The 13,708-nt window shown below is 45.8% G+C and overlaps 1 protein-coding gene across 1 annotated transcript in view; it reads left to right on the top strand.

Annotated features, from left to right (window-relative positions):
- Positions 1-3,000: 3,000 nt before the first annotated feature.
- Positions 3,001-13,708, top strand: part of LOC311233600 (uncharacterized protein) — a gene marked incomplete at both ends in the record, with an annotated part of 30,866 nt that continues 20,158 nt past the window's right edge. The window contains 2 exons of the mRNA XM_084320567.1: positions 3,001-3,009; positions 10,905-11,027. Of these exons, the coding sequence (XP_084176693.1) occupies positions 3,001-3,009; positions 10,905-11,027 (132 nt within the window). The remainder of the gene's footprint in view (positions 3,010-10,904; positions 11,028-13,708) is intronic.

Here is a 13,708-nt window from a genome sequence, read left to right as displayed (position 1 = left end):
GGGATGGGCCGGCGGTGGCAGAAGCGCCGTTTCGTCCCCTGGCCCTCTTGGCAGGGCCAGCAGCGGCGGCGGAGGCAGTGGTAGCGGCGACGGAGACAGCTCGACGTCGCGGAAGCCTTCTGCCTCCACCGGCAAGGACGGGAGGCGGAAAATGGGGTTGGAGTCTGGCCGGTGTGAGGGTGAGGGCCACACTTTCTCCTTGAATAGTGGTGTGCCCTGGTTGGATGGTGAGGAGATCCAGCTCCTCTGCGTCGCCCATGAGTCCAAGGGCGATGGCAGCCTCACGCATCAGCAGCGTGCGCTCCGAGCCATCGTCAATAACCGCGTAGGTCTCCAGAGTCTTGTCGCGGTTCCGCAGGACCACCGGCACAATCTTCAACAGCACGCGGGGAGTGCTGCCTCTCACTCCCACGTAGTAGTTGCGTAGCTCTCTAGAGGGCTCATCACGGACTTCCGCCACGTAAGGCTTAGCCTTGTCGTCTCTATTGTTGAGGTCGTAGAGGGCCGTGAGTTGGATCTTCCCGCACCCGCTCTGTCTGCAGGGTCCCTTGAGGGTGCAGTCCTTTGCTCTGTGCTCACGGGCGCACTTCCAGCACTGCTTATTCTCTATTATCCACTGTTTCTTTTCCTCTGTAGTCTTCTCCTTGAACACGGGACAGTTGTCTAGCCAGTGGACCTCTGTGCAGCACTGGCATGGCGGCGGAGTCTTCTTCTCTCCTTTCTTCTGGGAGGAGAAGCCTCATTGGCCTTTCGGGTGCTCCTTTGATGTGGTTTCATGTACGGTGGTCAGCACCCTAACGGGCCGCCCCGTTCGGTCGGACTTGTCTCGTCCACTGCGTCCATTGCCTCTCGGCTCTTCCCGCGGATGTGCCTCATCTCCGACTTCAGGAACTCTGAGAGCTCCATCAGGGTAGACAGTGGCTGTTGGGGGTGGAGACGCTCGTGTTCCCGTCGGAACCTCTCTTCCCTTTCCTTTGGAAGCTTTCTGACGAAGCGTTCTACGTTGGAGCCTGCATAGAGCTCAGTGCGGCCGGCGGCTCCTTGAAACGTCAGGAGGCTCACCAGAGCCTGTACCTTCAAGGAGTATGCGTCCAGGGCGTGGTCGTCCTTTATGTCTGCCATTTCTCCCAGCTCGTGGATCTCATCCAATATGTGGTCCCACGGGCGTCCCCAGCGCTCGTCCAGGGCCTGGATAGACGAAGTATAGGGGGTGGGGGAGTATGCGTTGGCAGTGCATATGAGCTTGGCCGCAGGCAGCGTACAGTGCATAGACAGCTCGAGGAACTTCTGTTGCTCGCTGTGGTTGGCGGCGCCCAGGAGGAACTCCAGACACATCCTCATGTCATGGTACTGGCTTCTAGAATTGTCTTTGAAGAATGGGATGGCGCTCCCTGGTGGGCGCTGTGGGAGCGGGTCGTACCTAGGGGCCGGTGTAGTTGCGGGCCAATGTTGATGGGATCTGGAGGTTGCTCTGTGTGGCGGGTAGCCGCTCGCATTGAGAGCGGGGTGGCACCTCTCCTGGTGCCGTATATTCCTCCTGCAGACGAGCCAGTCGCCTTTCCAGGTCTTCGGAGTCGGCCTTGTCCCCTCTTCGGGGTCGGGGATACGTAGCCGGGTGCTCCTCCCTTTCAGGCTGGCGGCCCTGGGGTGAGTTATTCCTAGTGGATGCTCTTGATGATTGCCTGGAGGCAGAGGCCGATTGCAGTTGGGCGGTAGCGAGCCGGGTGTACTCCAAGGCCTGGGCTGCCGCTCTATCGCGCTCCCGCTCCAGTGCTTCCGCGGCTCTTCTCTCTCTGTCGAGCGCATCTCGTTGGAGCCACTCCTCTCTTGCGAGTGCATCTTGGCGTCGTTGAGCCTCTCTTGCGAGCGCATCTTCGCGTTGTTGTTGCATGCATTGGAACATGAGTTCTGTTTGGCTTGTAACGCTCCCTCTACTTTGTGATCTGCTGGGGGGCCTACCAGTTCTGCGAGTGTCTAGGAAGAACTCTCCCGGTTGGAAGTGATTGAAGTCCTGCCTGCCGCGTGGCTCCACTCTGTCTGGGGGATTGATATCCTCTCCAGGTTGCGAGTCGTTTTCAGCGGAGTCACACTCCTCTTCTTCTTCAGGCTCATCTTGCTCATACTCATCTTGGTTGGCGGTATTCAGTGGCGAGAAGGTAGTTATGTCTTTACTACACGGGACTGCCACCTGGTGTCTCTTCTTCTCTTCAGGCCGCTGGGGGTGTCAGTCGGGTCTGACTCTGTTCTCAGAGTCTGATCTAACTGCGGTGTGGCAGCAGCACCCTCTACTAGCTGGGGTGTGCCTGCCGTCTGATCTAACTGTGGTGTGGCAGCAGCACCCTCTACTAGCTGGGGTGTGCCTGCCGTCTGGGTTGTAAAGTCCCCTACTGTCCGGTCAGCTGATGTGTTTAGCACATGCTGATTGCTCTCCGAACTAGGGCTACTGGGTGTACCCAGGACACAGTCATCTAGTCGGGAGGGTAATCTACGCTCCCTAGGAGCACGTGTCTTCCCTTCAGGGAAGGGGGGGGGGGGAAGGAACCCTTTGAACCTACCTCGCTCTTTCGTGACATCCTATCTGGTTTAACTCCGGCTCGAAGTGACCAAATTGTGCGGGAGCTTAGAGGACTGTATATAATTGTCACCTTAGGGGGTGTGGTAGGATGCCTTAACTCTTAAACTAATTGTACCAAATACACAACTGAGTGAATAACTTAAAATGGAGTCACCTAAACTAGAAAGAGCGAGGAAACTGTTTGAATCATAATGCCATTTATATAAGCAAAAAAGGGGGAAAAAAGATACATACAAATATTGTTATCATGTTACACAATGCCTAATTAAATACTATCACTACATTTAGATGGGCGCCCAAATAGTTCTATTAAAGTGTTCTGGCCAAACGTTGCCGCGGTTACCACTGTGTCAGAGGAACAATTCCCTCTGCAGTATGAGAGAGGTGGAGAGAGTTAATAATCCTGGGGGTGAGAAAGAACCCGGATGGGTTCTGTAACGAGGAGTAGTAGACCGCTGCGTGGTGATGAGGGCGGGAAGACGCTGCCCGGTCCGATAGGCGCCACCAGTCTGCTCCTGCAGACCAGATGCTCCGCTGTGGTGGATCCGAGTGTCTCGCTCCGCTCCGTGGTGCTGCACGGCGCACACCAACAGCTGCTGCAGACACGCTGGTCCCCTCTGTACCACAGGCTACTGCTAGTGGCTACTACATAGGACTAGTTGTGTCCTTTTACAGCGTCCCTTCGACACAGACCCTATCTAAATGTCCTCTGGTCTGTGCTATATATCGACTGATATGTCCAGTATAGAGCAGCTATCAAAGCATGAGCTGAAGCTACTTTAGGTATTAGCACCGAGCTAGCTAGCTTCGGCTAACTGTTAACGATAAATGGGGAATACTATAGTCCGCTGTAATGTGCTAATCCCAGACGTTTACTAAACCTCGAATTAGCTGGGTACTAAAAACTCACTCTCTCTTGGTGGTATAATGTCCGCTTGGTAAGCAACTTTACATCCTTGGTCACCGTCAAACTATAACGTTAACGAGAGCAACGCTGGATGCACGTCTGTTCTCTAAACAAGTCCGGGCAAGTTCAACGTCAGTTCAAGCTCCTAGAGGAAGTGACGCACTTACGCTGGAACACTACCACCTCTGGCCCACTAGATGGCAGCACTGTCATATAACCTGAGATGCCAGCAGTAGGCAGACAGTAAACATTATGTGGTAAATAATAATAACTTAACTCCCACATATTAAACAGGTTGGTGAACTTAAAGGGGGATTATCTTAGGTCTAATTTTACCTAATTGCAGACCCTTCAGCACACATGTTATTATTCTGCCTCCCTCCAGACCCCCCACAGCTCTCTGTCTGTGAAGAGGAGGTTCCCCCTGAACAGCAGGAGAGGAGCCCCAGTCTGGGTCAGGAGCAGCCAGAGCTCCTACAGATTAAAGAGGAACAGGAGGAACTCTGGACCAGTCAGGAGGTAGAGCAGCTTCAAGGTCTTGAGGAGGCTGATATCAAGTTCACTTTCAACCCTGTCCCTGTGAAGAGTGAAGATGATGAAGAGAAACCTCAGTCCTCATGGTTTAACCAAACACAGACTGAGGAAAACAGAGAGACAGAGCCTCTAGCCAGCACCTCAACAGAACAGATGAAAACAGAACCTGATGGAGAGGACTGTGGATTATCAGAACCAGTCAGTAACTTAGATCCAGCTGGTGATTTAGAACCAACTACAGATGGCCAGCTCCTCTCTTCAGACTGTTCTGGAACTGATATGACAGTGATGATTGGCTGGAGACTAGTGAACCTCATCCTGGTTTAAACTCACTGACATCAAAGACACAGAAAAACAAAGGACAGAGTTTGTCTAACAGCAACCAGTTCAAGAGCTCTGTGGTTTCATCCCATGAGGTGAAATTATCAAACCAAATACCATGTGAGACCTGGAGCTGTAAAGTGTGTTTTCTTATTCCTTAACGGTCCATGGGCCTGGTCTACAAGATACACTACACCACACAGGTACCCATGTACATGTCGAAATACTTCCCAAAGGTCGGTGAATTCCACGACCACAACACCAGAGGGAGTTCCACAAATCATGTCCAACACAGATACGGCTCAAACAAGGGACTAAACACGTTTCACAATTATGCCACAACCCCCACCCACCCACCCCCTCCTAATGTACAGTTTCTTCCCCCTCTAATGTATATATTTCCTTTTAGGATCGCTGTCTCTTAAACAGTACTGTATATTTGTATATCTTGTATGTCATAAATGTCTATGTAACCGTACTGTATGTTATGATGAATTGAAAATGGGGGACCCTGATGTAAACAAGAAGAAAGTCTTTCTCTGGTCTGCAACCCCTTAACAATTGTGTGTATTGAGCTGTACTGTATTGTACCCATTCTGCAATCTGTTAATAAAATGTATGTTCAATCAATCAACATAGTACATACAGTAACATAGGCTACCACTAGGTGGCAGTGAGATCCTGTCACACCACCTGTGAAGTTTTGGGTCATTGCATATCGCGCCGTCTGTCCCTGTTGTGTTGCCGTACCCACTCTCTCTGCTGAGGGGCGTCAGGGTAGGTGGTTCAGTTTGAAATATAGCTCCTTATTTCACTAGTTTCTGCTAAATATAACTCATTTAAGTTTGAACGTGTAATACATAATGCTTAACGTTCATTTTATTACATGGTTTTATGACATTTGTGCTAATTTGACCACTAGTACTAGTTGTATAGACCTCGTTAAATGTCGCAATGATTGTTATGAATTGAAAATGGGGGACCCTGATGTAAACAAGACGAACGTCTTTCTCTGGTCTGCATCCCCTCAATTGTGTGTATTGCGCTGTACTGTATTGTACCCATTCTGCAATCTGTTAATACAATTTTCAACCAAAGCAACGATTCTGGTGAACAAACTAATGAATTGTTTAATATTGTACATGTAGGTATGCAAGATGTGCAGTGACCAGAAGACTCCAACGGTGTTGTTTTATGTGTCTTCTGCAGGTATGTGGCTCCATGCATATTGTATGTTTATCAATGTAAATGAATTTACCTGCTAACTCTGCACTGTGACTTTTCCTGCTATGTTCAGCAGGTGGCGCTAGTTTACCATTTCTGTTTTAAGTAATGTTTTGATTTTATTTTGGTTTATGTAAGAGATTAATTGTATAAAGCTCTCAGCCATACAAATGTCTAGACTGTAGTATAAGGGGTAGGAGTTAGGTGTGGAGTGATCTTTTTTTTCGCAAAATAATTGACCGACACAGAGTTTAGAATACCGAGGCGCCTCGCCGAGGTGTTCTAAACGTCAGTGAAAGTCAATTATTTTGCGACAATGACCGAGTATAGCTATACATTATCCCGCTTATTACATGGCTAACTTACTAAAAATATACCTAATTCATTTTACACCATCGACAAGACGAGATCAAATGCAGACGCAGTTCTGTGGCTCCGCTGTCAGTCAGCCCAAATAAAGTGATTATTATTATCGCCGGCAGCCGGCAGGTGTGTCTGATTGCACTGATGCAGTGTGTGTCAGTGGGCTTGATTGCTCCAGCTGCGAACAACGGTCATTATTGCTCGGTCGCGATTGTGATTGGTCAATAGCGCTAGTTACCCGTATCACCGGTCATTATTGCTCGGTTGCCCCTGGCAGCGGTGAATTATCGAGAAATAACTGACCGCTGCTAGGGGCAACCGAGCGCTATTGACCAATCACAATCAAGCACATGTAATAAGTATGTTTATCAATGTAAATGAATTTACCTGCTAACTATGTACTGTGGCATTTCCTGCTATGTTCAGCAGGTGGCGCTAGTTTACCATTTCTGTTTTAAGTAATGTTTTGATTTTATTTTGGTTTATGTAAGAGATGAATTGTATAAAGCTCTCAGCCATACAAATGTCTAGACTGTAGTTTAAGGGGTAGCAGTTAGGTGTGGAGTGATCTTTTTTGTACACATGCTGAAAAGATGTGCAGTGACCACAAGACTACAAATATGTTGTTTTATGTGTCTTCTGCAGCTGAGGAACAATACATGTCAAAAAGCAGTTCAGAGTCACTCTTCTGGTTCTGACTGAATGAGAACCGTTACATAAAGTAATCTACTAATCTAGCAGTCTTGCCTCATAAAGTAATCTACTAGTAAACTAGCAGTCTTACTGTACCTCTATGTAAAGTCATCTACTAGTAAACTAGCAGTCTTACCTCTATGTCAAGTTATCTACTAGTAAACTAGCAGTCTTACCTCTATGTAAAGTCATCTACTAGTAAACTAGCAGTCTTACCTCTATGTAAAGTCATCTACTAGTAAACTAGCAGTCTTACCTCTATGTAAAGTCATCTACTGGTAAACTAGCAGTCTTACCTCTATGTAAAGTCATCTACTAGTAAACTAGCAGTCCTACCTCTATGTAAAGTCATCTACTAGTAAATTAGCAATCTTACCTCTATGTAAAGTCATCTACTGGTAAACTAGCAGTCTTACCCCTGTACTTGCCTCCCTCCACTGGCTCCCGGTGCGCTTTAGAATAGACTTCAAGGTCCTTTTATTGGTTTATAAAGCCCTAAATGGTAAGGCCCCTGCTTACCTAGCAGACCTCCTCACCCCCTATACCAACGCCAGGGCCCTCAGATTGGCTGATAAGGGTCTCCTAACCACCCGTAGGTCTAACTTCAAGTCTAGGGGGGGACGTGCTTTTGCGGTCGCAGCCCCTGACCTCTGGAACAGCATCCCCATGTCCATTAAATCTGCCCGCTCAATCGAGTCTTTTAAATCAAGACTCAAAACCCACCTATATCGCCTGGCCTTCCCTGACTCACTTTGACTCTTGCCGTACTTGTTGACGTGTTGTTCTGTTTTTCCTTTGTCTATCCGTTGATTTCTATTTTATTTTTCTGTTTATTTTATACTTTTTCTTTGTACTTAGCTATGTGAAGCACTTTGGTTGACAAGCGTCATGTTTAAACGTGCTATACAAAAAAGTCATCTACTAGTAAACTAGCAGTCTTACCTCTATGTAAAGTCATCTACTAGTAAACTAGCAGTCTTACCTCTATGTAAAGTCATCTACTAGTAAACTAGCGGTCTTACCTCAATGTAAAGTCATCTACTAGTAAACCAGCAGTCTTACCTCTATGTAAAGTCATCTACTAGTAAACCAGCAGTCTTACCTCTATGTAGAGCTGTCCCCGAAGCCTGTTTTTAAGATCCGAACTTCGGCAGGGTTTTTCGAATGGACGTTCGAAGCATCGTTTTTTTTATTAATTAATTTAATCATTATAGATCCTATGGGGGGCGACATTGCATAGTCTTATCGGTGGGGGGGTTTCCAATGGTGGGTGTGTGGGCGGTATTGTCTCCCAGAAGAACATCGTTGTGATTTGAACATGTAAACGAAGCACTCAGAGAAGAAAATAAAGGGAAAAGACAACCCGTGTCCGGGTCTGACAGCACTACAATTACATTTTTTTCATATCATAATTTCATAACGCAGAGGCTGAGACTCACTTTTCTTGCTGCCGGTAGAATGAACTTTCCATGAATGTGTCTATAAATCCATTTAGTTAAATCCAGCACTGGATGTATCTTGTGATTATTATCAATTTGTGACGACGACGACAACAATAACTATAGCATTAGTTATTTCCTGGTTGACGTGAATCCGGGCGTGATGTCACACGCTCAGCCAATAGACCACCGCAACACTTCCGGGATTCTGAAATCATGGGAGAGAGAGCGGGGGGAGAAAATGAATGAATGTGGATGAGAGCCTCGACATTAAGTGGTTGTCGCTAAGGCTGTGGGGGTGCGGGAGACATGATCCAATAGATATTTATACGCCTGAGTCTCCTGAACACGGTGCGACCAATCCCAAGTCGATCAGCACTTTCTCTGCCGAGCTATAGCTATTGCCCACAGAGTCTAGGTCGTCAATCTGCACATGCGTCAGGGCAGTACAGTGCGACATATATATCGCACGTGCTACAGCAACAGCGGTCTGTGCGATGGATGGATTTACTTCAATAGCACTGGTGCGATAGGGATTCGGTTCATATAGATACTCTTATTTTGAAAATCCTGTAGCGGGTCTCATTTCTGCCCACGCGCAGCTCCAGCTAGGCTCCGAAAGCTAGCAACGTTCAGGTGCATATGATACTCTTATTTTGAAAAAACTCTTGTGACAACTCGACGAGTCATATCCGCCCTATCCGTGCTTCTGCAAGGAGCAGCGCGTTGGTCGGTTGGTGCGCACTCCTACACGTCCCGAAATAAGTCTGTGGTGTTTTTTTTTTCTCGCAACGGGTCAAATGCATCTACATGCTTTGCACCGTCGCCATTCCTTTATGCGCACATCGCCCGAAATGAACGTTTATGTACCATTACAATCACTACAACGTTAGCAAGCTAACAAGCTAATCCTGATCAGAGGCAGAGGTGCAGAGCCAGCAGACACAGTGTGGACTGGGGAAAGGGAAATGGGGGGGCACTCTCTCCCCTTCCCTGTGTGTGTGCGTGCGTGCGTTTGGAAAGACGATGAAGTCACTAGTCAGGAGTCAGGACTCAGGACAGGAGTATATTATAGTAAACTGAGGATGGACAGATAATGTTGATATTCAAATATAAACAAGTTTCGAGAGGAGTGGAAGTTTGAAGACAGACTAGACTACAATATGATGCGGGGTGGTGAGTTGAAACAGTGTGTGTGAATGAATGAATGAAAACTTTATTTAACAGATTGCAGAATGGGTACAGTACAGTACGGCTCAATACACACAATTGTTAAGGGGATGCAGACCAGAGAAAGACGTTTGTCTTGTTTACATCAGGGTTCCCCATTGTGTGTGTGTGTGTGTCCCAACCGACCCCACTTCTATGTTTCAATAAATTATTTGCATTTAAAACTATTAACGCTGACTCATTCCTTCAGTCCACTCAAAATTATGCTAATATTCCTTATGTTGTTTATGATATTAATTGAAAATAGCATATGAGAGTATCATAGTAATAATAACACATGGCGATATACTAAATGACAGCCAAACATGGCACTGCAACTAAATAACACAAATACAATAGGCACATTTGTGACTGTTACAAATATAACACGTTTTATACTTGTGCTACAAGATTTTGGCCTGTGCTACAAAACTATCAACCTCTGTAGCACCAGTGCTATGTGCAAAAAAAGTTAACGTACAGCCCTGACATGCGTAGTTCGGGAGTAGGTGCGAAAAAGCGACTAGCTCGGTAAGACTAGAGGTAAGACTGCTAGTTTACTAGTAGATGACTTTACATAGAGGTAAGACTGCTAGTTTACTAGTAGATGACTTTACATAGAGGTAAGACTGCTAGTTTACTAGTAGATGACTTTACATAGAGGTAAGACTGCTAGTTTACTAGTAGATTACTTTACATAGAGGTAAGACTGCTAGTTTACTAGTAGATGACTTTACATAGAGGTAAGACTGCTAGTTTACTAGTAGATGACTTTACATAGAGGTAAGACTGCTAAGTTTACTAGTAGATGACTTTACATAGAGGTAAGACTGCTAGTTTACTAGTAGATTACTTTACATAGAGGTAAGACTGCTAGTTTACTTTACATAGAGGGAAGACTGCTAGTTTACTAGTAGATGATTCTACATAGAGGTACGACTGCTAGTTTACTAGTAGATGACTTTACATAGAGGTAAGACTGCTAGTTTACTAGTAGATGACTTTACATAGAGGTAAGACTGCTAGTTTACTAGTAGATGACTTTACATAGAGGTAGGGCTGAGCCCGAACGTTCAGACCTCCGTTTGTTAGGTTGGCATTTTAATCTTAATTAATGGGTTTGAACCAGAACCAGTCAGAACATACTGACTGAACTGTCCTGGAGCACAGGAAGACATAGTGACTGAACTGTCCTGAGGCACAGGAAGAACATACTGACTGAACTGTCCTGGGGCACAGGAAGAACATACTGACTGAACTGTTCTGAGGCACAGGAAGAACATACTGACTGAACTGTCCTGGAGCACAGGAAGAACATACTGACTGAACTGTCCCGGGTTCACAGGAAGAACATGTGTGAATTCTTAAAATGGGTGGCTTTCCACAATGGTGACAGCAATTACAACTATTCATGTTATTATTCTGCCTCCCTCCAGACCCCCCACAGCTCTCTGTCTGTGAAGAGGAGGTTCCCCCTGAACAGCAGGAGAGGAGCCCCAGTCTGGGTCAGGAGCAGCCAGAGCTCCTACAGATTAAAGAGGAACAGGAGGAACTCTGGACCAGTCAGGAGGGAGAACAGCTTCAAGGTCTGGAGGAGGCTGATATCATCAAGTTCACTTACAACCCTGTCCCTGTGAAGAGTGAAGATGATGAAGAGAAACCTCAGTCCTCATGGTTTAACCAAACCCAGGACCCAGAGTCCCTACAGATTAAAGAGGAACAGGAGGAACTCTGGACCAGTCAGGAGGGAGAGCAGCTTCAAGGTCTGGAGGAGGCTGATATCATCAAGTTCACTTACAACCCTGTCCCTGTAAAGAGTGAAGATGATGAAGAGAAACCTCAGTCCTCATGGTTTAACCAAACCCAGGACCCAGAGTCCCTACAGATTAAAGAGGAACAGGAGGAACTCTGGACCAGTCAGGAGGGAGAGCAGCTTCAAGGTCTGGAGGAGGCTGATATCAAGTTCACTTTCAACCCTGTCCCTGTGAAGAGTGAAGATGATGAAGAGAAACATCAGTCCTCATGGTTTAACCAAACCCAGACTGAGGAAAACAGAGAGACAGAGCCTCTAGCCAGCACCTCAACAGAACAGATGAAAACAGAACCTGATGGAGAGAACTGTGGATTATCAGAACCAGTCAGTAACTTAGATCCAGCTGGTGATTTAGAACCAACTACAGATGGCCAGCTCCTCTCTTCAGACTGTTCTGGAACTGAGACTGATGACAGTGATGATTGGCTGGAGACTAGTGAACCTCATCCTGGTTTAAACTCACTGACACCAAAGAAGACACAGAAAAACAAAGCACAGAGTTTGTCTAACAGCAACCAGTTCAAGAGCTCTGTGGTTTCATCCCATGAGGTGAAATTATCAAACCAAATACCATGTGAGACCTGGAGCTGTAAAGTGTGTGGGAAATGTTTTCCTAATAGGAACGCTTTAATGCTCCATCTTAAAGTCCATTCTAGTGACTGTGGTTTGTGTGGAAAACATTTAGAACCCACAGAGAGCTTGAAACTTCACCTTCAAACTCACAGGGCATGTACTGTTTGTGGCAAGAAATTTACTACTATTACACTATTGGAAACACATATGAGAAGCCATACTGGGAAAAAGTCCTATAGTTGCACACTGTGTGATAAAATATTTAGTGAAAAAGATTCCCTAAAAGTACATATAAGATGCCATACTGGGGAAAAGCCCTATAGTTGCACACTGTGTCCTAAAAGATATATTAATCGGGCAAACCTGAATAGTCACATGAGAAGCCATACTGGGGAAAAGCCCTACAGTTGCACAATGTGTCCTAAAAGATTTAGTGAAAAGTATTCCCTAAAAGTACATATAAGATGCCATACTGGGGAAAAGCCCTATAGTTGCACACTGTGTCCTAAAAGATTTAGTGAAAAAAATGCCATAAAAGCACATATGAGAAGCCACACTGGGGAAAAGCCCTATAGTTGCACACTGTGTCCTAAAAGATTTTGTGAAAAGAATTCCCTAAAAGCACATATGAGTAGCCATACTGGGGAAAAGCCCTATTGTTGCACACTGTGTCCTAAAAGATTTGGTGCAAAATGTCACCTAAAAGTACATATCAGAAGCCATACTGGGGAAAAAACATTTAGTTGTGAAGTTTGTGGGAAAGGATTTATTCGGAAGACATCTATAAAGAGCCACATGAGGATTCACACCAGAGAAGAAACAAACTCACGTCCCTCCCTCCCTCATCTAGTTCACATTCAACCCCGTCCCTGTTAACTCATTGACCGCCACGCTCTTTTCCCATCTTTACTCAATGGCGCCAGCGTTATTGACCATTTTAGCGATGTTTGCGGACCCATTGTGTGTTCTGTATTATAGCTATGGAGACAATAGTATGGCTCATTTGACAGGCATTGTTTATAGTCCAAGACTGACTAACCAGTTCATTTCTACATACTGTAGTTTGTGCGCTATTCCATGCAAATTTTTTGTTTTGTTTTCAGTGCAATAAAATAGTTCTGGATTACTGTTCAACAGTTCAAAGTCGTCTTCACCTTCTCTGTTTGGTATCCACAGTTTAAAACTTGACAGTCTTCCCTCCTGTTTGATACCCACTTTGACCCTTCGAACCTCCTCTCAGAGCGCAGTTCCCTCTCTCAGGGTGCAGTTCTAGACCTGACTCCTACAGTTTTAAAGCCAGACAGTCTCTTGTTTGATACCCACACAGTTTAATACCTGACAGTTTTGTACCTGTAATAGACAGAGTAAAATAATACAGTGCAATAATAGAATAGTAGAATAGAATAGATAGATAGTAAAATTATGCAATAGAATGGACAGAGTAAAATAGTGCTACAGTACAATCAACATAATGAATAAAGGACGATCCGGTCAGTTTGTTGTAGGCCTCAGTGTGTTGTGTATGATCGATTGATTGATTGAAAACTTTATTAACAGATTGCAGAATGGGTACAATACAGTACGGCTCAATACACAAAATTTTTAAGGGGATGCAGACCAGAGAAAGACTTTCGTCTTTCGTCCCCCATTTTCAATTCATCATAACATATATGACATACACGACATACAGATAGACAGTTCTGCTACATTTTTTTTTATCCACTTTGTCTCCCATTTTCTATATTTTCTCTCATCCCAATTTCGTATCATCTAATTCAACCCTCCCCTGTCACGGACGCTGTTTCTTGCCTCCCACAAGCCGGCTGCAATGTGGACTAAGTCATACATAGCACAAGTCCCCTCCAGTACTTGAGGTAACAGCAGTCGCATCTTTTCACCTGCGCAGCTCGATCTCTCAGTGGCGAGGAGTAACGCGTGGGAGGCTCACGCTGCCCCCGACGCTTCCTGATTCTACTGTGCAGGCGCACCAACCGACATGTAGGAGTCGCTGTCCACAATGCCCGATCCCCACCCATCAGTTTCCCACCCCCTAATAC

Source organism: Notolepis coatsorum (assembly GCF_963971535.1).
Source record: "Notolepis coatsorum genome assembly, chromosome: 8".
Taxonomy (NCBI): Eukaryota; Metazoa; Chordata; class Actinopteri; order Aulopiformes; family Paralepididae; genus Notolepis; species Notolepis coatsorum.
Note: the sequence above shows the minus strand (reverse complement) of the source record. Positions and strands in the feature narration are given on the sequence as shown.